The sequence below is a fragment of the Electrophorus electricus genome, chromosome 16, assembly GCF_041902795.1.
Source record: "Electrophorus electricus isolate QZ-2024a chromosome 16, ASM4190279v1, whole genome shotgun sequence".
NCBI lineage: Eukaryota > Metazoa > Chordata > Actinopteri > Gymnotiformes > Gymnotidae > Electrophorus > Electrophorus electricus.
In genome coordinates, this window is record NC_137512.1 from 14,897,623 (window position 1) to 14,920,484 (window position 22,862).

Below are 22,862 nucleotides of genomic sequence, written 5' to 3' on the forward strand. Positions count from 1 at the left end.
ATATATATATATATATATCATGGCCAGTCGCCTGTTATATTTGTTTACTTGGCCATGATTAAAACTTTTGCCTAAACAATGTGATGTTAGAGTGCAAGTCCATAGTATAATCATCATCAATATCATCCTCCTCTTTACACTTCTTGATGCGGGTTGTGGTGGTGGCAGATTGAGATCAGGCCAGACTTTTCTAGTATATATATATATATATATATATATATATATATATATATATATATATATATATATATATATATACATATACAGCTCCTTCAAAGGGACACCATAATTTTTGGTTATAGTCTGTCATAAAAAAAAAATTCACTACCAACCTACAGTAATAGTATACAAATGCTATATGTTTTAAACATTTATTGCATAATACACTTGAGATGTTTAATTACATAATATAGTTAGCTGCCTTAGGCCACTTTATAGAACGAATGCTCCAATGTGAACCAAAAAGTCTTGAAAGAGATTAAAGCAGGATAAAGATATTTTCTTCATAAAAAGACCTTTTCTTGTTTTCATAGAGCTGTGAGGCAGGTTGGGATTTGCTGGCCTAGAATGTTTTAGCAACTATGTCTTTCTGTCTGTTGGTTTTGTTTGTTTTAATGAAAAAGTCATCACAATTTTTTAAAGAACGTTGTACTTTTTGAGACCTTAATTTCCTTAAATAATTTTCAAACAAAGAGGTTGATACCCATTTAAAGCTTCTGACCTCTTTGTCCAATGTTCAGATTCATTTCTGCATCATCATAGTATTTCAGGCAGCAGAGAGTATCAAACAGGCTACATGACAACGGAGAAGCTCATAAAATATTTGTAGTGGGCAGAGGAAAGGATGTCCTGCAACACAACTGAATCAATGAATGTCAAAAATCAGTGGCTTTCTGTCTGTTTGCTCCAAGCTTCTTGGCTTTCACTGAAACTGACAAATAAATTGTATCCGTCTTAACATTGATATTTGTGCTGATATCTTGCGGTTTTTTGAGCAGTTGTTTATTAGAGATCAGTGGATGTAACCATTATGTTATAATCCATTTTTACCAAGAATAGAAAAGGGGGCTTTGAGTTTTCATTAAGTTAAACTGACACTGAAAGAGCATTAAAATATTATGAAATAAGAATTAAAACTGAACTCAGAAACATAACAAATATTTTTTACTGCTCAGTGAGCAAAAACTATATTTTTATTACCGGTTTATGTTTCGGTAATGCGCTTAGACAGATGTCTGAGATCAGGTTCTGTACAAATTCTGTACATCAAAACACTTCAATCTACACACAATAAATGGATGGATTTTAGTTAGCGTCCAATGCAAAGTATTTCTTTGGGATAAAGACACATTTTCCAGCCCTCTGACGGTCCACTTCTACTCTTGTCCTTTATCATCTGACCTTTTTCAGACTGCATGCCTTGCGTCATTAATGCGTCTTTAAATGTTCATGATATTTGAAGTCTAATGGTCTGCCTGATCGCATTGAATCCTAAAAAATACAGTATTTCGCTTCCTCATGCGTGCGAGTTTTGATTTATTGGTATAAATAACTATGCAGCTAACGTAATTATATTGTTTATCTATCTATAACAATAACTTTCTCTAAGCCTGAATTTTATTCAGGCACTTTCTTCTTATTTCTAAGGGGGGGCCGAGAAGTGTTGCACAGCGGTGTCATCAAGCCATGTGGTGTGTTGGATAGTTCTAGAAGAAGAACATTGGCGAGGTGGTTGAAGGGCTAAGTCAACGACTATTAGTGGTCATAAATAATTACTTGTTTAGTTTTAAAGAAAAATAACGATTTGCCGCTTTCTTTCTTCGGTTACATTGTAGTCGAAATCGCATCGGTGTTTATAAGCTGCATAAAAATGTTGAGTGCGGCGCGAACAGTTTCAAGAACCATCTCTAGCTCCCTAAGCTGTGGTCAAGGTGTATCCTCTTCGGTTAAAAAGGTAAGTTAGAGCTAGCTAGCTACATGTACATTTATGAAAATACTCAACGTCGTGTCTGTAAAGGTTGTAACTAGTTATATGTCAAGGTTTTCGCTTCCGTTTAAACTCAATGTCAAATAGCTTGGCTAGCTAGCTAACGTTGCTGCGTGATAAAACGGCTAACGTTAACGAGACGCTTTACAATTTAGGTTAGCTGTTACGAGTTGTTTCTGCTTAATATTATGCCACTTGTAGTTAGCTAGCTGAAATGTTATCTGTTGAGAAGTCGTCACTTTTAACGTGAAGTCCGTTGGAATTAGAGATTGGCTGGCCGGCGAGATGGCTAACTCTAGATATGCTAGCTAGCTGTGGTCAGTTAACCTAGCTAACCTATCTTAGCTGCAGAATTGTCACGTTTTAACGTAATAATTGTATGAGGTTTTCATGTGACTCAGAACTTAAATATGTTTAGTTAAATACAATTAATTAATATTTATTTAATTGGTTACTTAGCTATATCTATTTATTTAAAGTTTTAAAATAGTAATTAAATTGTCTGGTATATTAGTAATTAGATATAAATTAAATAGCGTTAATGATGTTAATATAGGAATTTGCTTGTGTATGGTAGGTTAACTTAGTTTTGATATTTGTTGGATATCTTAAAATAAGATTCTGAGTCATGGCTGAGTAGATCATTTTAGCTGCATTCTTGAAGCTATTTAATAGTCATTTGCCGCAAACTTGCAACTTGGCTATTAACTGTATTAATAGTATACTTTATAGTTGTTCAAAGAGCCTTTGTTGCTCTAGGCTAGGTGCGGCGTTGCTGATTTTTGCATTTATGTTTATCTTGAGAAACTAAAAATGAGTTATCTTGACATTGTGCACTGAGGTCTCCCTTTTTCTCATTGCATTGTGTGCCCCCATGCAATGTGCATTCCCAACTATAACTTTTTTTCCCCAGATTTTGAATGAGTCATGGCAAACAAGTGCCAACTATATTACATAATTTACTCATCCTAATACATTTACATTTGTCACTTTTCTTGCGAGCTGTTCATTTTGTATATACCATTTCGTTATACCATATTGGGGCAATATCTGAGTGTGGTTATTGCACAGCTGTGTTCTGTTTTTAGGATAAATAAATAAGTACTTGAAATCATATTGGAGTAAACAGCTCATGGACCACTTAGCAACCAGAAAAAGTTCATTTTGACTATTGAAAATCATCTTATATAATTTCTACCTTCAAGAGGTTAATTCAATGGGTCTCTATGCGGGATGTTCTGGGGAGGGGGAAAAACTATTGATTTGTTCACTACCTCTTGGAGACAGTTAGAATTCCACAAATAGTTAATGAAATGCCCAGAAATAACCTAGGGCTCTAAAGACTGGTCCTTCCCAGAAATGTAGCTAACTACACTAGAAGCTGTATGGCAAAAATGGATAATATTCAAAATAATCTTTACCTCAATAGCAAATGAACTCACTAGCATCTAATAACATTAAGTGTTACTAAGTAAAAAGAAATAGGAATGTGCCATGATTGGATAAATTTATGTATGTAAGAGAATTGAGTGCATTTAGCAGTGCTGCTTCTTTGCTCAGTTGGTAGAATAGTTTATTTACTTGACTTTATTTATTATGTAGGCACTGCTACCCCCCTGCTGCAGTAAAGTGTAGTCAAACTAACAGTACCACTATTTGCAGTGATAATACTGTACAACAATGCATTTAGTCTCAGGCTTTTGTTGTCTGGTTGGGTTGCATATTAATATTTTGGTACTTTAGTTTTTGGTACATTTAAGATTTAATACTGCTCATTTTACATCCTTTAATGGGCTAATTAAGCAAGGGAAGGAAACATTTCAGTTTGACATTATTGCTCTCTAGTGTATTTGCAGACCCTGTTTGGCATTTACACCACTTTTGGTCAATAACCAAAGAGTAGTATTTGAGTACAGACATTTATCAGACACTTCTGTGGCCATGTTGAGCCCGTTCATTCAAAAGCACAGTGGAGACTTTCAATTTCCAATAAAAATAGCTTAATGTTAGGAGGAATATTCTGAACAGGGTTTATCAATACCTGGTGTGCTTACATTTAGCATTTTGTGCTGGTTTGTCTGTTAAGGGAAATGTTCACCTCACTAGACTAGTTAGTAATTTAGTTGCTAGTTACAGGTACCTAGTTTCATTGCTTGTTTGTTACCCCCTGTAGAGACAGCACATATGCAGAGTTATATGTACCAGATTGCAAATAGTGAAAATTGTACATCACTTAGAAGAGGGACAATAATAAGGTCTATCCATTTTGACCATCATTCCCAATCTAAGGTGTGTCAGTATAAACCACATTCATCCCTTAATTGACGCTTGGTGGATATTTAATCCATATTAATTTTTAGGACTGTACATCTGTAAAATCTTCCTTCATTGAGAGCATCTTTTTAGAACAAATGCATCTATAAATTCAAATGATAACGCAACCATTTATTTCTGTAGGCTTGCTGGAATCGGTTGATGGATCATGCTCACCGGTGTGCAGCCAGACGTGAATATGCGTGAGTATCATACATGAGGTATTTTAAATGCCTGTTAGAACTATGAAGGTGTATTGACTGTGTGGTGCTGAATTTGTTTTGCAGTTCAGAAGCAATCAAAGGAGCTGTGATTGGCATTGACCTGGGGACCACAAATTCTTGTGTGGCTGTCATGGAGGGTAAACAGGCAAAGGTCAGATGCTTTGCAGTTTTTTTTAATTTTCTTTTTATTTTGTTAGTGCTGATATGACCATTATTAAGTTTGATCATTGTTTAATCAAGTGCTTTTACCATTTACACAAAAACTGAGGAGTTTGTGCAAGCCAAGCAGAAAAAGGATTAATCAAAACTAGCAGACCATTTTGGACACAGGTACACAAGAGAAGTTAGAGATAAAGTCCAGCAAATAGACAAACAGTGGGGGTTCCCTGTCTGATCCCAAAATTGCCATCATGGAATGGTTTGCCGGCTTGAAAATATTTGGAGGCTGTTGTGTTCTTGCCATCTGAGTAGTTTACATTAGAATTTTAAATCCTTGCTACTTCATCTCATATGTCTTTTCAACTGTTTTGACAGTAGGCTGTTTAGAAGTCCCCAAAGTCAAACAGAAAAATGTGTACATGAATGAATTTTCTGATGTATGTGTTAAATTCTCAAACGCACATTTAAAATGAGTAATATTTCAAAGTTGACCATTATGTTAGCATTTCCATGTTACAATTCAAAAAGCTAATTGATGATTTAACAGGTCCTTGAAAATGCAGAAGGAGCAAGGACAACCCCATCAGTTGTAGCCTTTACAGCTGATGGTGAGCGGCTGGTGGGTATGCCGGCCAAAAGGCAAGCTGTCACTAACCCAAACAACACGCTCTATGCCACCAAACGACTGATTGGAAGGCGCTTTGATGACTCAGAAGTTCAGAAGGATTTGTGAGTTTAACACTTAACAATGCATATTTGCATCTCCACTGAGTGCCATGCATTTTAGTCAGTTGTAAATTGTAATTCACCGCCAATGTACTTGTCAGTGAATATACATGCAAAATGTATAAAGATATCATGTGGAAATCTGAACAGCACATGCATGAGGGGCCACTAGAAATTTGGCGCAAGTTCAGAAAACAAGTTACCATACTTTGACATGACTAGCTATAGACTCAATACAACTGATCAAAAGGATGGGTATCCATCCATCCATCCATCCATCCATCCAATATATAGGGTCAAAGGTTTTTCTGCAGTAATGATTCATGCTTGTTGTGTAATTTAAACAAATGGTAAGCTGCATGGTTCTTTGTATGCAGGAAGAATGTCCCATACAAGATAGTGCGTGCATCTAATGGTGATGCCTGGATAGAAGCCCATGGCAAGCTGTACTCCCCCAGTCAGGCTGGTGCCTTTATTCTCATGAAGATGAAAGAGACAGCAGGTAAAATCTGTGTGGGGGAAAAAACTAATCTTATATACATTATAGGGTTCCCACTAGTTATGGGATTTTTAAAATTCTATTGTAGACAAATATTATTGTGGGAGTGGTTATGGTTACTTGATTTTTCCACTCCAATTTAACAAGGAATTTGACATGATGTAGAGTGGGAACTCTATCTCTCTCTCTCACACACACACACACTACCTGTTCCCTGCTTTAAGATTTATTCTGTTAACTGTGTTTCAGAGAGCTACTTGGGCCATTCAGTCAAGAATGCAGTTGTGACTGTACCAGCCTATTTTAACGATTCTCAGAGACAGGTAAATACCCAGTTCCTGTCTGTCAGTTTGATCAGAGGTTTAGGAAGTCTATGAAAAAGATTCTTCATTGGGTAGTTGCATTAAGTGGTGTCATGGAAATCTCCAGTCCTATATGATGAGTCGGACACCAATGAATAAAGCAAAAGCAAGGGTTTTTTTTTTTTGTTGTTGTTTTTTTTCTTCTTCTTCTTTCTTCTTGTACTACTCTCTGCCTTCGCAACTGGCCAAACATCTCCTATAAAGGGGTTGTCTTGCCCCCTGCTGTCTTATTTGCCCCACAACAGAGCATTCTTCTCAGAAGATAGATAAGAAGATTATACTAGAATATTCTAGAACTCCGCAGAGAAATAAGTGGAACAGTCTGCTCCACATTTTAACACACATGCAATGTGATTTTCCATTACAGTGGTTAAGCATTGTACTTGTGATTAAATTTGAGGACAAAGTTAGTTGCTCCTGGATTTTGTATTGCTTCTGTGGCAGGAGTACCAAGACCTACTGAATATGCTAGAAAAAGACAGAGATTATATGAAATTATAACTAGTCACTGACAGCAGATATGATGAGTATGTAATAAGTTGATTATTTAAATCAATTTGATGCATTTATTATAGGCAACGAAGGATGCAGGGCAAATTGCAGGTTTAAATGTGCTTAGAGTCATCAACGAGCCTACAGCAGCTGCCCTAGCGTATGGCCTTGATAAGACTCAGGACAAGATGTAAGTGCTTGACTTTGTCAAGTTATTAAAGTTTGAGAATTAATACCTGTTGTGTTGATGAGCTCTGCTGTTATCCTTTGATCAACCATGTCTTATTCCTGTAACTTTGCAGCATCGCAGTATATGATCTGGGTGGTGGTACCTTTGATATTTCTGTCCTGGAGATCCAGAAGGGAGTATTTGAAGTGAAATCTACCAATGGTGACACATTTTTAGGTGGAGAAGATTTTGATCAGCACCTGCTAAAGCATATAGTAAAAGAGTTCAAGAGAGAGGTTTGTTTGCAATCCTTTTTCTACTGAAGTACCTTTTATTACTGACTTTATGCTGTGAATTTATTAGGTTAAAGTTTTATTTTCTTTTTTTTTTTTTGGCCCATTTTTATATGCAAGTCTTGGTGTCTAGTCTTCTTGTACAATATGTATGTAATAATTTACTTTTTGATTAAGATGCATCAATCTCAGTGGAATTCCACTAAATTTTATATATATATATATATATATATATATATATATATATATAAAAATCTCTTTGTATCAAAATCATTGAATAAATCGGGCAAGAGGCATGGTCTACACAACAGGAGTGAGAGAACCCAGTCAGACCCTTTTCTGGCTAGTGTCCACCCTTGCTGGCAATTACCTTTTCGCAATAACCTTGTTGACACTGCTGTGTTTTGCCAAATTCTGGGCAAAAAATTATATTTGGGAAGAGGAAAGCAGATAAACTGTAACTTTATTGATGGCACAGGGTTAGAACGCTACACTTCTCAAAACACTAAACCTTACGATGCACACATTGCTTTTTGAGTGGATTAACAGTCATCATGTCGCAACTTTTGCATTAAAAAGTTAATATGCATTATTTAGATCTACCTTACTTCATTCATGTGTTGGCATTTAAAAATAATGCATTATTGTTGATTATTTTGTAGAACGAATATCTCCAGTACAATTAGTGACCACAGAGAAACTGTTTTCCCCTGTGTCCATACGTTTTAAATTTAAAAATAGTCTTCTAAACAAACGCTTTGAGATGGATGTATTTTAAACAGTGTCATACTGTTTGAGGGCACGGTCATACTGGGTTTGAGGGATTTGTATTGTAACAAAATAAATTCACACATGGGTTTTCATTTCAAGGATTTAATTAAGAGTAATAAAGATGTTAACTAAGTATTCATTGGAAAAGTGGGGGAAAAAGATGAAGAAAATCGTATAGTACTTTTGAAAGACTAAGACCACTGCTGTGCCCTGATGTTGACATCCACTGTGATTGTTTCCCTGTAGATATAGTCAAATATCAGTTCTGGGGGTGGTGTGTGTCTTTCTATCCCCACCAAGAGATGTGAACTTTCATTGTGTTCAGCAATCGATATTAATGTTTTAACCACACTGGAAGGTTTAGTTAGGAAGTTGTTTACTTCAAATGAATCAGATCTACACAGTAAATGCTGAACCAATCTATTTCTTCTAGTCTGGTGTCGATTTGACTAAAGACAACATGGCATTGCAAAGAGTGAGAGAGGCAGCTGAGAAGGCCAAATGTGAACTGTCTTCCTCTCTGCAGGTAGGTTTCTGCTAGTCTGGGGGGGGGGGGGTGTTTAACATGCATTGTAGCAATATTTATTTGAGCATGTCTGATCTGAGGCACATTATTGCTATCCTCAGAAAGCTGACACTGCATATAAAACTCATGTGGTTACGAGTCAGAAGTGACTCATAATTATGGAGCAGAAGTTTATTTTAGGGTTTGAATATACATCCATTTTAATATATTTTTGAATAATCTGTATTTATTCATTTATTTACTTGTATATAAGTAGCAAAAATGTCAATACACAACTGAGAGAAACGGGACATTTAGGACCGAGACCCTTCATCGGTTGTGCACGCCAAGTGCTTCTTACAGAGCCATTATAGGATCTTTTGTCCAAAACATTGTTTCTTTGGAAACCTTGTGTACTATGCTTACATTTTTACTACCTCTACATCTTTAACTACAGTATACTGCAGTTACTCATTGGAATATACATATGGATTTTTCTGAATAAAGAAATTAATTTTTTTGCTCTTGCCACACAGACTGACATCAATCTACCTTACCTAACGATGGACAGCTCTGGTCCCAAGCACTTAAACATGAAGCTTACCCGTGCACAGTTTGAGGGCATAGTGGCCGATCTCATCCGCAGGACTGTAGCCCCCTGTCAGAAGGCCATGCAAGATGCTGAAGTATCCAAGAGTGACATTGGAGAAGTGCTGCTGGTTGGAGGAATGACTCGAATGCCAAAGGTATTTGATGGTATTTGCATTTTTCATCTCGTATTGCTTGTCTTCACAAACTTTTCTGTGAAAACATGGAGTCGTTGTACTGGAGTAGCCATGGAATTTTAAAAATATCTGCTCAATACCTTTACCAGCAGTTTGGCTAAATTGGAGAAAGTGCTTGTCTCTTGCTTGAGAGTGAAGGAATTTGAGAGAACATTTAAATTGTGTAGATGGTAAGGAAAAAAGATTTGGGTGTTGGCTGTTTGTTTTTTTTTTGTTTTTTTTTTTTGCTTTGCTCTTAGAGGTTTGATGTAAGAGTACTGTTGAAATGCATATTCAGTTCTCAGTCCCACTCCCAGAAAGAGTTTCTCATGAACTTCAACAATAATGGTAGCATTTAAGTTCAGAAACTGAGGTGGCTTTGGCTAACAGTGACCAATGTTTAACATTTTTAGTATATTTATTGACTGGATTAGTTAAATACCCCCCTCCACTACCACTTCTAGGTCCAGCAGACAGTACAGGATCTGTTTGGTCGTGCACCCAGCAAATCTGTAAACCCAGATGAAGCCGTGGCAATTGGGGCAGCCATTCAGGGAGGTGTGCTAGCTGGAGATGTTACAGACGTGCTCCTGCTGGACGTCACACCACTCTCTCTGGGCATCGAGACCCTGGGAGGGGTCTTCACCAAACTTATCAACCGAAATACAACCATTCCCACCAAGAAAAGCCAGGTGGGTCAAGGTGTTGCCTTTTCCAGTTTAACATGCAAGGGGTTTTGGGGAGTGGAGTAAAAGCTGGGGGGGGGGGGTTCCCCCTCCTTTGTGGTGGGTATTGGTGTTCTTTTAGCCTTTATCAAGAAGCATAGTCTTGGTGAATTTTATTGCTCATGGCGAGGAAGCATGCCTTTATTCAGCATAAACCAACTCCAAAGAAGACACTGATGCCGATTAATTGTGAACACAAAGTGTAAAAATATATGAATATATATAAAAAGCATTATTTTCAATGTTTGGTATGCCTAGAATCTTCAAGAGGGATTTTGAAGATGGTTTGCTCTAATGCAATACTTGAACTTTTTGTTATACCAATCTTTGCAAGTTGTATTCAATCCCTGAGGTATAAGCATGCATAATTCTGTTGAATTTGGTCTTTTGTTGCTTAGGTGTTCTCTACAGCTGCTGATGGTCAAACGCAAGTGGAAATTAAAGTTTGCCAGGGTGAACGTGAAATGGCAACGGATAACAAGCTCCTTGGACAGTTTACTCTGGTAAGTTGTCATGACTCAATGTAAAATCAATAAAGTATTATAAAAATCATGGCATGGCAGTATTTTCATGTGTTAAGCCATTGTGATGCATCTAGAAAAAAATCCTCAATGCTAATTTATTTTATTTACATACTTTTTAAAATGTTTAGTAAAATATTCTGAGTATTTTAGCATTTCTGGTTGTAGTTCATCTCCCTCCTCTTACTGACCATACTGGCTAGGAATATGCATACCTTCCCAATTATTACCCATATAAGTTATTTCTGGGGGGCATCCATCTCCTTCTGAAAACTTGAGCTGGTGATTTGATTAATTTCTCATGATTAATTTTGGTATTTCTAAATATTTTAGAATCCTTGTTGTAAGGCATTCAAACCAAAAGGCTAATCTGTTAGCTGTATATATTTCTTTTCCCCGCTCTCTCTTTTTATTGTTCTTTAATTTTGAACCATATAAATCTGCACAGTGTAGTATTTTCAGCCTCTATTTTGTATGTAACAAACTAAATGGAGATTCATGTTACAATTGCAAGATGCCTCCAGTCAGAAAGGCTTCCTCCCAATATTTAGGCTGCACAGCCAGTGTGACTAAAGAGTCAGTGTGGTCAACTGACCACTACACCAAAGCTAACAGCTCATGGTGCACTGTCCAGCCTTCAAATTCCATGGAATGCAGTATTACCATTACCCTTGCTTAACACTAGCCAGTATGTGTTGGTTTTCACACGTGGGAGTGGATGGACCTTTTTAATACCTAAAGCTCTGAGCTACTTTTAAGCAAAATTTAGTGAACTAATATGTAGTTTTTATTAGGTTGGCATCCCACCTGCCCCACGTGGTGTACCACAGATTGAGGTCACATTTGATATCGACGCTAATGGAATTGTGCATGTTTCTGCCAAAGACAAAGGCACTGGTCGCGAACAGCAGAGTAAGAATCAAGATCTTTGGTTGGAATTCTCTCAGGTTTTTTTTCCTTGGATCAAGTATACTATCTCAATTGTTTTGTTAATCTTTCTTCAGTTGTCATACAGTCTTCTGGTGGCCTCAGCAAGGATGATATTGAGAACATGATCAAGAATGCAGAGAGGTATGCAGAAGAGGACAGGCGGAGAAAGGTATGAAAGCCTCTCCTTGTCCTTTTACTCTGTAGATTAACACATTCAAGTGTGTTCATGAAGCATTAGTTACAGCATATGGTACAATACAGTTCATCTGCATAAGATGGCAGTTTTACACTACAAATTTATAGCTTCCTCCTTTTTTTAAGTGAACTGTTATTGCTCCAAAGACCAATACAATAATGAAGGAAATTCAGCAGACATTCTGGGCTTTCTGGTGCAGATATTCTGATGCACTTTAAACTAAAAAATAAATGTAGTAATTAACTCACTTAAAAACGTATTAATCTCAACTGGGTGTTGACGACAAGATCTTTTAAGTACTATCTCGTATGTAATGGAATTACCAAGGATGCCTTACAGATTCTTACAAAGCGGCAAATCAATGATCAAAGATTTTGGCTTTCTGGCACTGTGCCAGCTTCTTTGCTTGTAACTTGACATGATGTTGCTTTAATAATATTTTTTATTTTTTAAAATGTAATATTTAATGTATTTTAGGACCGTGTTGAGGCTGTCAACATGGCTGAAGGCATTGTCCATGATACAGAGTCAAAAATGGAGGAATTCAAGGATCAGCTGCCTGCAGAGGAGGTGAACAGGATGTATAATTAGATCTGTTGATATGCACATGTATGCACAGAGCACCCTATGATGTCAGATGTCATTGGCTCTGATTCCCTTCCTCCAGTGCAACAAGCTAAAAGACGAGATTGCCAAAGTGCGAGAGCTTTTGTCACGGAAGGACGCAGAGACTGGTGAAAATATAAAACAGGCTGCCTCAAGCTTACAGCAGGCATCTCTGAAACTCTTTGAGATGGCTTACAAAAAGGTAATTGAAGATTCAGATAATTTTTCTTACAAGTTAATAGACTAACAAGGCTACAGTAAACTTAAATGAAAAAAGATGCACATGCCATTGCAAGATCAACACATTGCTCTTGTCTCACACCCTTCTATCATGGGGGGATTGGATTATGATGTGTAGTTTTTGTAACTAACTGATCTGTCTCAAATTATTTTGATCACAATAAATAAGTTTATGTACTCACTTGGATCTTGTGTTCAACAATTGTATGGAAGGCCTAAATTGTAAAATATGGAATGCATTTTACTTTGAGACATTTTGTCTTGAGTTCATGAATTAGTACTCATCATATGATCTATATTATAGTGGATTGAGAATGTAGTTGGGCAGAGTTGAACATCAGTATACAAGGAACATACAATGGGGGGAAAAAATATTGTTAGAAAACACACACTTGATGATAAGTTTGTGTTTTAATCTTTTTTATAAAAGTGTCCTCATTTTCTTTTTCTGTCATGAGATTTCAATGCAGCTGCTTATTTCATTGTTCTCATTCCTAGATGGCCTCAGATAGGGAAGGCAGCAGTGGCAGTTCGAGTGGACCTGAGACGGGAGAGAAAAAGGAAGACCAACAGTAGAGCCACTGTTGTGGTTGCCATGGGACTGAATTGATTAGGAATGAATGTCTTTAGAGTTGCATTCAAGTTATTCGCATACTGTGTTTTTGCAGTATGGTATACAGTACTATTGTCAATTTATTGCAACCCTCACTCCCAATGTTTTCATAATCATCTGTTGTAAGGTTTTCTTTTTTGTTTTTTTCTTGTCAGTCAATATTAATAATGGTAATTTGTCTGCTAATTGTTGTCTGTGATTTAGTACATAATGTCATTACACTTTCCCCATTTTACATTAGCGTTGTATTAAATTTGTAAATGAGTTTAAGATCATGCCCACTCTAAACTGAGTGGCTTTATCTTCAGGATGCTCCTCTGAGAGGTACTTGTTGGCCTTTTTCTGCCTCCTTGAATATTTGTAATATGTGCTGAACATGCATACATAATTATTCATTAAAACATCTGAATGGAAAAATCATTTGCTATTCATAAACAACTTTACAATTCAGGCGAGAGAAATTGAGTACTTCTAGAAGTAAGGGGATTTGTGAGAAAAATTCACAAGAAATTTGTCAAGGTTTAAGTAACTAAGTACTTTTTTGTGCTGGCCCTTTTAACAAGGTCTTTAATGGGTGTGACAGTGGATGTAATGAGTCCAAAGTTGCTATTTCTGTCCCTCTACAATTGAGCTTCATTTGCAGTGAAAAGTTTAATATGAAACCTTTCTTCCAACACTAATGTCTTGAACTTGAGTTGAAGAGCCAACACACTTGATGTGAAAGTATTAAGTTGCATTCCTTCCAAATGCAATCAAATTTATTAATCTAATATGCCATGGTCAAATTTCTTTTTATATTCTGCGGTCATTTGGATAGGGTTCATTAAAAAAAACTAAACTTGAATTTTCAAACATGGATAAGCATGTGTGTAAGTAGAAAAAACAAGCAAATTTAAAAACAAATAGGCAAGTGAGACATCAATTAATGATTATTTTTGATCTACAAGAGTGAATGAGGCAAGATGTGTGTCTCCATTCTAGGGATGGTCAAATTGATGCCAAGTAAATGACTGATGTTTATTTAAAGTGGAGTTTGTGATTTCATTGGCTAGAGTCCAAGAAGGGCTGCCATGTGTCACTGCCCCCAAGACAAGAAGGGTTTGTCAGTTCAACATATAAAAAACCCAACAAATTAGCTAAAGGGCCACTTAAGTACATTTTTAATTTATATTTAAAACTGCTTATAGGGAGATTTATATTTCTCTGAGAAACATCTAGCATTTTGGAGCTAAAGGGTGGGCGGGTCTTCTGTCAGCACTGAGGTGGACAGGATGCGCTGTAATGCTTCAAGAGCTCAGTAAGATGCTTGTGTGTCAGGCCATATGTGTCAAGTGAGACTTTAGTCAATGATGAGCTACAGCAAAAACAATTTGCAGGCTGTGGCTACTGCATTCATAGATGAAGCTTCCTTAAAGAGACGGCAGGGTAGTTGCCTAGAAACATTGCAGTAATTTATAATTTAGACCTAATCTTGTATATGTGAATTTCAAATGATACGCCACCATTAAAAGCTATTCCAAAATAGTTTAGACAATGCAGTCTGTTCATGCCAAGTTGCTCATATTGTTGATGATATGCTGCAGTTCGTACATATGATGGGTGAACGTCATTTTTGTTTTGTTTTTTTATTTTATTTCATAACCTCTACACAAGTATGGTACAAATTAGCATAATGGAACGTGATGTAAATTAAGCCCACAGCACAAAATGTGCTGAGCACTGTTATATTGCCTAGGACAAATGGTAGGATATAAGGCAGTAGGTTAGTGCCTGCCAAAATACAGTAAAATGTACCAAATCTAAGTATACAGAAAATCTAAATGAATGAGATTTAAACTGTGGAAACATGCAGGATGAATAAATCCCAAGAAAGTCCAATAGAATTTGTACCAAAGGCATCATATCCAGTAACACACACATGCCTAGTTAATAGCAGTTTGCCCTACTGGAGAATTTATATCAGGGCAGTAACTGTAATCTGGGTCAAGAAAATGCTGCATTACTTCAATACACTATCCACAGCACCTTTATCTAGTTTGTGAAACATCTTACTGTCAGTTTTCCATCTTTAGTGGTTTGAACTAGAGTGTTATGCTCTTTAAGTTCAGCTCTAACCTCACAAATTTCAGTAACATAAATTGTGTAAACTATGTTCAAGCTGTAGTAATTCGTTTGAATTACTTTGGCACCTGTAACATACAGTCGTGGCCAAAGTTTGAGACACAAATTTTGGTTCGCACAAAGTTTATTGCCTCAGTTTTTTTTTGTCAGATGTTTATATGGTCCAGTGAAGTCCAATTATAAACATGTTATTGTTTTTTTTAAATAAAAAAACAAACTTTTTATTGACAAATACATCAAGTTTAAGCAAAAACTTAATATTTATAGTGTTGACCCTTTTTTTTTTAAGGCTTCTGCAATTCATATTGGCATACTGGATATCAGCTTCTGGGCAAAGTCTTGACTGATGGTAACCCATTCTTGCCTAATCAGTGCTTGGAGTTGATCATAGTTCTCAATGGGATTGAGATCTGGGGAGTTTCCTGGCCATGGACCCAAAATTTTAATTTTGTTCACCAAGCCACTTGGTTATCACTTTTGCCTTGTGACATGGTGCTCCATCATGCTGGAAAAAGCAATGTCAAATCAAAATTTGCCTCTGGACTGCTGGGAGAAGTTCTTGGAGGATGTTTTGATACCATTCCTTGTTCATGCCAGTGTTTGTAGGCAAAATTTTGAGCAAACCTTTTCCTGTGGATGAGAGCTTATTCAGGAATAGCAGAAGGCACATGTGAGTACATCTGCACGCACAGTGAGGCAAAGGCTTTTGGAGGATGGCTTGGTGTCAAGAAGGGCAGCAAAGAAGCCACTTCTCTCCAAGAAAAACATCAAGGACAGAATAACATTCTGCCTGCAGGATGTATAGGGATTGGACTGCAGTAAAGTTATTTTCTCGGTCATGCCAACAGTGAGGCATTTTGAGACCATTTATGTGTGGGGTTACTTCTCATCCAAGGGTGTCGGTTTGCTCAAAATTTTGCCTAACATTACTATGACAAATTGATGGCTACTGGTGAATGATGCCCAAACCTGGAAGCATTGGGTATGATGACTGCCATCGGCACAATGATCGCATTTCCTTCTCTCGTTTCCTGTACTGAAAGGTGGAAATGTGTGGTGAAAAAATGAGAGCACAAACACAGACAGCCTTATGCATTGAGTAGTAAAAAGTTTGAGTTCTGTCCTCTGTATAACAGAGAAAAAGAACTCACTCACAGTACAAGTCCCCCTCCCCTTAAACACAGAGGAAAAGAAAGAAAAAAGAAAAAACAGCTCCTACAAAGTATCTGAACTTTATGTTTTGGTTAGCCTGAGCGCAGGTGGCGTCTTCTATCTCTACGGTTAGAATAGTCTTCTTCTATCTCTATGGGTGTAACAGCACGTGAGCCGCTGATGTCCCTGCCTCTCACGCCTATCTACGGACTGTTATGCTGTGACTATAGAAACACAAAGTAAAATGAAGCAAAGTAAATTCCCACAACATTTCCCCCTTTAATTCTATATCACACACTATCACACATTTCTTCAGAGAAGAGCACTACGATGTCCTCGAGCGGGCCACCAACACCGCCCGTCTCGGGGGGCGGAACGTCCTTGCAGACATGGGGTCGGTCAGCGGCAAGGTCGCTGAGAGCCGGTATGGTGAACACACTAGAGAGACATCTAACACACAGTGACAAAAAAGGAGGTAAACGCAGAAGAAGAATGGGTAGTAGAATGGGCAACGCTACAGCCACAAGGTTCGCTGCCCAAGTGCCCAACCAGGCCGTCAGCCAGTCCCAGAATCCACCTGGAACTGCAGGCGGCGGAGTGATGGCAGATCGCATAGGATTTATATAATCAGTAATATTAGCGCGAAGATCTGGAATGTAAAAACAGCAAGAAGTGTTGATCATTTTGCACACTCCACCTTCCTTCATGGTTAAGAGATCTAATACCATTCTATGCGGTAGCACTGCTGCCCTTATCGCTTGTTGTTCTAGCTTTAAGGCACCTATAGCTGCTGAGGTGCCGTTAACTACTTGCAGTAACTGATAAGCTAAGCCATTGATCCTTTGTAGGGCTGCTACTGCACCACCGCCCAGGAAAAGGGACCAACCAATGGTTTCACCCGGAGTGGTCCATGGGTCCCTCAGAATTCTACCACAATAGTCTGTGCTGGTTGTGTCTCTCCTCACCCTGTGCTGCTTGGCATGGGGAAGTGTATACACCTGCGTCCTTGGGCGCACTACAGCTGGATAACAACCAGTCCAATTATGCGGTAATTCACCGTAGGCTACCAAACCACAGACCCACATCACATTCCGATGTCCCTGCGGGGTTGTCATGGAGCAGTTCCACAAGGAGCTGCCGTTCGAGTTACTGCAAGTGCTATTGCTGTGCACCTGCACATAGTCTACACACCTGGACCAGCCTACGGATACCTGCTGCTTCATCTGACATGCACATCTCTCACCCTTTTCAGCTGCCACATGCAGCATCATTTTTGGTGGTGCAGGGTCAGTGGGGCTGGAACAGTGTGAGGTCTGGTTAATCACCTGGAACATAGAGAGTGTCATGTTCACTGCTCCTACATCTGCCTTTTTCAAAGGAATTACAGTCCATGGGATGCTGGTGTGCTGGCACACCAAACAATCTTGCTCAATATGCTTGGCATGTACGATGGCTGACATACATGCTGTATTATTTTGGCATTTAGCTGCTAAGCATTCTGCCTCAGTGGTGTTGGGGCCCTGGAATGGTAACAATGCTCCCAACAAGTTGTGAGACTCATCGTCCATATCAACATGCAGTCTACGTGTTAGCTGAATGTGATCTACTCTATGTGGCAGTGCTACGAGTGTCGGTGGCGCACAAATGTCAGCACCCACCCACAGCACAGATAGCTACCGTTGGGGTTAGTCATATTCCAGTTTCCTCGTAACGTTATCTGAATGGCATTGCCATCCCCAGGCGCATTGGCAGTGGTTAGATTGGCTGATTGCTTAACTTCGCTATCAGTTCTGATGTCCCATACATATTTTCTATTTGCAGAATAATCATAAGAATCTGACGGAACCCTGATAACGTGACACTGCTTTGTCGTGTCCTCTCTCAGGTGACCTGTAATTGTCTGCTGCACTGGCTTATTGAAGGCTCGATACCAAGGAATTCGTTCCTTGTTAGTGGTACTAAAATAGCTGTTACTTAGCCTGGTCCAATAACCGAAGGACGAGGTGTCCCAGGTTATACGTTCGGATGTACTCAAGTGGATACTATGCCAGACCCCAAGCATCACAAGCACTGACACACCCATCTTATAGGTTTCTTGACGGTTCCAAGTGTCGAAAGGGTAGGCCTTGCCTTCAACACCCTACTTAACACAGTTCCGACCTAGTCTGTTGGGGTGCTGCTGCTTGGAGTTGGGGCTGGTGTCAGAGCCTTTTTACAATGTGTGTGGTGTACCCAGGTTCCTCGTCCTATTTTGACAGCAGTGTGGGTTGTTAGCAGGACTTGGTGTGGTCCTGTCCACCGTGCTTGGTTCCACCGCTTTCGTCTTGAGATCTTTCACCAATACCCAGTCGCCTGGAGCGATGTCATGCAGGTGCTTGTCTGCGGGGCTCGACAAGACAGCTTGCACCTGTTTGGATGCAATAGACAGGGCACGGTGCAATGACATACAGTACTGCACCATGGAATCAGTTAGGAGTACGCTATCCGTCAGTGAAGGCCCTACACCTGTGTTGGGTGGTCTGCTGAAAACCGTCTCAAAGGCACTGAGCATCGTGCACTTTTGGCGTGTGGTCCGCATCTGCCACAGGACCAATGGTAAACACTGGACCCAGTTAAGTCCTGTCTGTTGACACATTTTAGCTAATCCCGCTTTCAGAGTACCGTTAGCCCGCTCCACCGCCCCTGCGCTAGCGGGGTGGTAGCTGCAATGTTTCTTCATGTCAATACCTAGATGTTTGGTTAGTTCTATAAGGCCTTGGTGTACAAACGGTGTGCCGTTGTCACTTGAGATGCGCTTTGGTAGGCCCCACCTAGGAATGATTTCCCTTAGGAACATCTTAGCTACCGTTTGTGGGTCTTGCTTGGTTGTGAGAAACGCTTCTACCCACTTGCTGAACATACACACACCAGCAGGTACTTCTTACCCTCTGCATGAGTTAATTCAACAAAGTCAACCTGCCAATGTCGAAACGGTTCGGTTGCTGGCGGGTGTCCCGGCACTGGGGTCTGCATGGTGGTTCCCTTTGGGGAGTGCTGCGCACAAACAAGACAGCTGGAACAGACATTTTGGGAAAGTGTTGTGATTTCTGGTGCAAACCAATACTTTGATATGCTGTCTACGACTCTTCCATCGCTCATGTGGCTACGCCATGAGCAATTCTAATCAGGCCCTGCATATATGATTTGGGTAGGCAAGGTTTGCCCGTGGGTGTGTTTGTCCAAACACCATCGCACACTGTGCAGTCTAGTCGCCTCCACTTGGTGCGTTCAGTGGCAGTGACCCCTGACTGAAGTTCTCGTAATGTGGCTTGCGGGGTAGCAGTTGTTTCCTACACTGCTCGCACAGCAGTTTTAGTTGCGGTTGCCTTTGCTACCTTGTCTGCGAAATTATTCCCCTTGTTAATTTGGTCTTCTGTGGTTCTGTGAGCTGCACATTTCACAACTGCGATTGTTTTTGGCAGCAAAATGGCTTCTAGCAGTGTGTTTACAAGATGGTGATGTTTAATATATTTATCTGAGCTTGTTGGGAATCGCCTATGCTTCCATATGGCTCCAAAATCATGAACAACCCCCAAGCATATCTGGAATCAGTGTAAATAACAGTTTTGTCTGCAGCTAGTTTGCATGCTTCCGTTGGTGCTAGTAGTTCTGCAGCTTGCGCTGAATAGGAAGACAGTAACACTTCTGTTTTGAGTATTTCATGATCTGTTACTACAGCGTATGCTGCCCTATTGACCCCGGTGTTGTCCCTGCTTGCTGACCCATCCACATAGAGGCATAGGTCTGGGTTACTTATGGCTTCCTTAAAAAGATCAACCCACGGCATACATACCTCAGCTAAGACTGCTGTGCAGTCATGTGGGTCTCCATCCTCCTCCGTAGGAAGGAGTGTAGCTGGGTTCAGTGTTGTACCCTTTTAATATTTATGTTAGGCAAGATTAACTATATCTCTTGAGGCTAGTATGGCCTTTTCGGCAGCTGCTATTGCTCCGAGGCAAGCTGGTAGCCCTTGTGCCACCGTGTCTGCAGCAGCTTTGTCTTAATGCTGCATTAATGCTGCAGCTTTGTCTTAATGCTGCATTATAAATGGTTGGTGATTCACAATAGCCCTGACAGAGGCGCGTAAATGTGTAGGGTTTTTCTTCAAAGGAAAAAGCAAACTAATACTGGCTATCTGGATGTACCGGTACACTTAAAAAAAAGCATTCGCCAGGTCCACAATGGTGAACCATCGACTGTTATGTGGTATTTGTGATAATATAGTGTGCGGATTTGGCACTTCAGGCGCCCTTGCTTGTACTGCTGCATTTACTGCTTGTAAGCCTTGTACAAATCTCCACTCATCACGCCCTGGTTTCTTCACAGGAAATATGGGGGTACAGACATGCGAGGATGGGCATGGTATTATACCGGCATCTCAAAGGGATTGGAATACTGGCCTAATACCTTCTATAGCCTCCTTTTTCAACGGGTATTGGGGTTGTTTCGGTCTGTATGCGCCCTTTAGCGTAATCTGCACTGGCTCACAACTTTTGATTAATCCCACATCGTTTTTCCCTTTAGCCCATAAGATATCTGGTACCTCACTCAATTATCATGCTCAGATTCCGATGCTACAAAGTTAGTCAAGGGTGCACTCTGATGAGGTGAGGTAAGCTCTACAGTTCTGTTAGCCGTAATTACATACGGCAGAGTCATTCGGAATGCATCTACTCCTGCATTATAATAAATAGTGGGTTTTTCAGTGGGTTCCCATCTATGGAGATGACTCAGTCGTCTTATCCACGGTCCCACCTCCCACCATTGTCTAAAAGGATTATTTCTTCCTAGTGAGACATGGGGGATGGAGTACTCAACATCATACCACCGTTTCTGTTCATCGGACAGTTCAGCTTGCGCAGCTACAAAATCATCATCCCAATACAAATATTTAGTTCTAATGGTTTCTAGGTTTTCATGGCGGAAAAAAGCTTCTGTGTACTGCTTATCTGGACCATCGGAAACATATGCAGTCACATGCAAACATTCAGCATTCATACAGTTAAATCTTACCCTTAGTTGTCCTTCTGGCAGTTTCGATCATGTGTTCGGTTATTTTCCCTGACCCACCTTGCAACCCCCACTTGTAGATATATCCCGGCTCCCCCTCTCCCTGCTGCACCATCTGTGCACTGGCTTCGTCTTCGCCTGTGCACTGGCTTCGCCTGTGCACTGGCTTCGCCTTCTGCAAAGGTAGCTCCCTTTGGGGATCTTACTAAAGTGCAACTCAATTTGCACATCAAATCTCGAGCCAGCAGGTTGATTGGGCACACAGAGGAAATAAGAAACCCATGTCCAAACTCTCGTTCCCCCACCTGACATTGGAGAGGTGCAGACATTTTCATGCACCACCTTTCCACTCACACCCCTTATAGCCACCATTCTATTAGTAATTAGTACATTCATTCCCTTTGCTTGAATTACTGAGTGCGTGGCACTGCTATCTACTAAAAACCTCCATTGTTTGTCGTTAACAGTTCAGATAACTTGAGATAATGCTAGGGGTCCCTTACTTAATTGCTAAGAATACATAGAATAAAAATCTGGCACTTCCCTTTTCTGATGGGGTTGGTGGTCCCTCACAGCCGTCCCGCCTCTCCTCCGCCCCTCAGTCCACCTCTTCCAGATTGTTTCTCGTGGCTTGGCCATCTGGGTCTGGACAGTCTCTGAAAAAATGTCCTTTTCCACAGTTGTAACATCGATTTCTCCATGACATGTCTCCTCCTGGAGCATCTTGCTCCCTTCCTCGGCCTCTCCCCCGGGAGCCACTTGTTGAGCATGGCTTGATCCATGTTGTCTGCTCTGTTCTTTGAATTTGAGCTTCATGATGTCTGGCATAGTCTTCAACCAGTCTGCTGAGTCCGAACGAGGTGTCAGCATCCATTTCCTGGTTAAGTGCTCTGAGGATGATGCCTTCGTTCTATGGCGTGGGCTTCATCTAAGAGACCAGTATGTGGTCCCCCCCCCCCCTTATCCACATTTTAAGACTTGCTATAATATTCCCATGGTGTCTATCCCATACCTTACGCTGACCAGAATCCCCTGGTCGGTTTTCCATACGTCCAAGTATATTATTAAGCAGTTTCACACTCAAGCTCCCATTCTGAGGGAACCCATAACAATCTACCCATATGGGCAACCACTTTAGTGCACTCTCCCTATAATCCTTTCGCATGTCATCACGTAAGGGCTGGTTCCACTCGGACGGGTCATATTGCATTAATTTAGTATTTTGGGATCCCATTTTGTTACTCTCTCAATGCATGTGCTGCTGTAATTTAGTCCCGTTAACGTATCTTATGCTCCGCTCGCTCGTGGACTGATTCTCCTCCCAAGTCCAAAGCAAAGCAAAGTAAATTTCCACAAGAAAATGTCATTTTGTGCCCGACAAGGTTGGCACAATGAGACGTAAGCAGAACATTTCACTGCAGCCACAGTGTTAGGAAGTTTGCCCC

General features: G+C 39.9%; 2 protein-coding genes across 3 annotated transcripts; one reads left to right on the forward strand and one right to left on the reverse strand.

Annotated features, from left to right (window-relative positions):
• Window positions 1-1,684: 1,684 nt before the first annotated feature.
• On the forward strand, window positions 1,685-13,512 carry hspa9 (heat shock protein 9). The gene is made up of 17 exons (XM_027021971.3): window positions 1,685-1,954; window positions 4,445-4,503; window positions 4,588-4,675; window positions 5,231-5,412; window positions 5,787-5,911; window positions 6,158-6,231; window positions 6,846-6,952; window positions 7,065-7,227; window positions 8,429-8,521; window positions 9,037-9,246; window positions 9,729-9,956; window positions 10,388-10,492; window positions 11,305-11,422; window positions 11,515-11,609; window positions 12,114-12,206; window positions 12,304-12,444; window positions 12,981-13,512. Exons 1-17 carry the CDS (start codon window positions 1,871-1,873, stop codon window positions 13,056-13,058), a joined length of 2,043 nt encoding a protein of 680 aa, XP_026877772.3. The 5' UTR covers window positions 1,685-1,870; the 3' UTR covers window positions 13,059-13,512.
• An 811-nt stretch (window positions 13,513-14,323) lies between these two features.
• On the reverse strand, window positions 14,324-21,440 carry LOC145651697 (syncytin-2-like). 2 transcript variants are annotated; one of them, XM_081699030.1, is made up of 2 exons: window positions 20,201-21,440; window positions 14,324-18,775 (listed from the first exon to the last, which is right to left on the reverse strand). In XM_081699030.1, the coding sequence occupies exon 2, from the start codon at window positions 17,934-17,936 to the stop codon at window positions 16,659-16,661; it is 1,278 nt and encodes a 425-aa protein (XP_081555156.1). In that variant the 5' UTR covers window positions 17,937-18,775; window positions 20,201-21,440; the 3' UTR covers window positions 14,324-16,658. The 2 variants fall into 2 exon arrangements, with proteins under 2 accessions (XP_081555156.1, XP_081555155.1); XM_081699029.1 differs by having other exon boundaries at window positions 14,324-19,420.
• Between the last annotated feature and the right edge of the window lie 1,422 nt (window positions 21,441-22,862).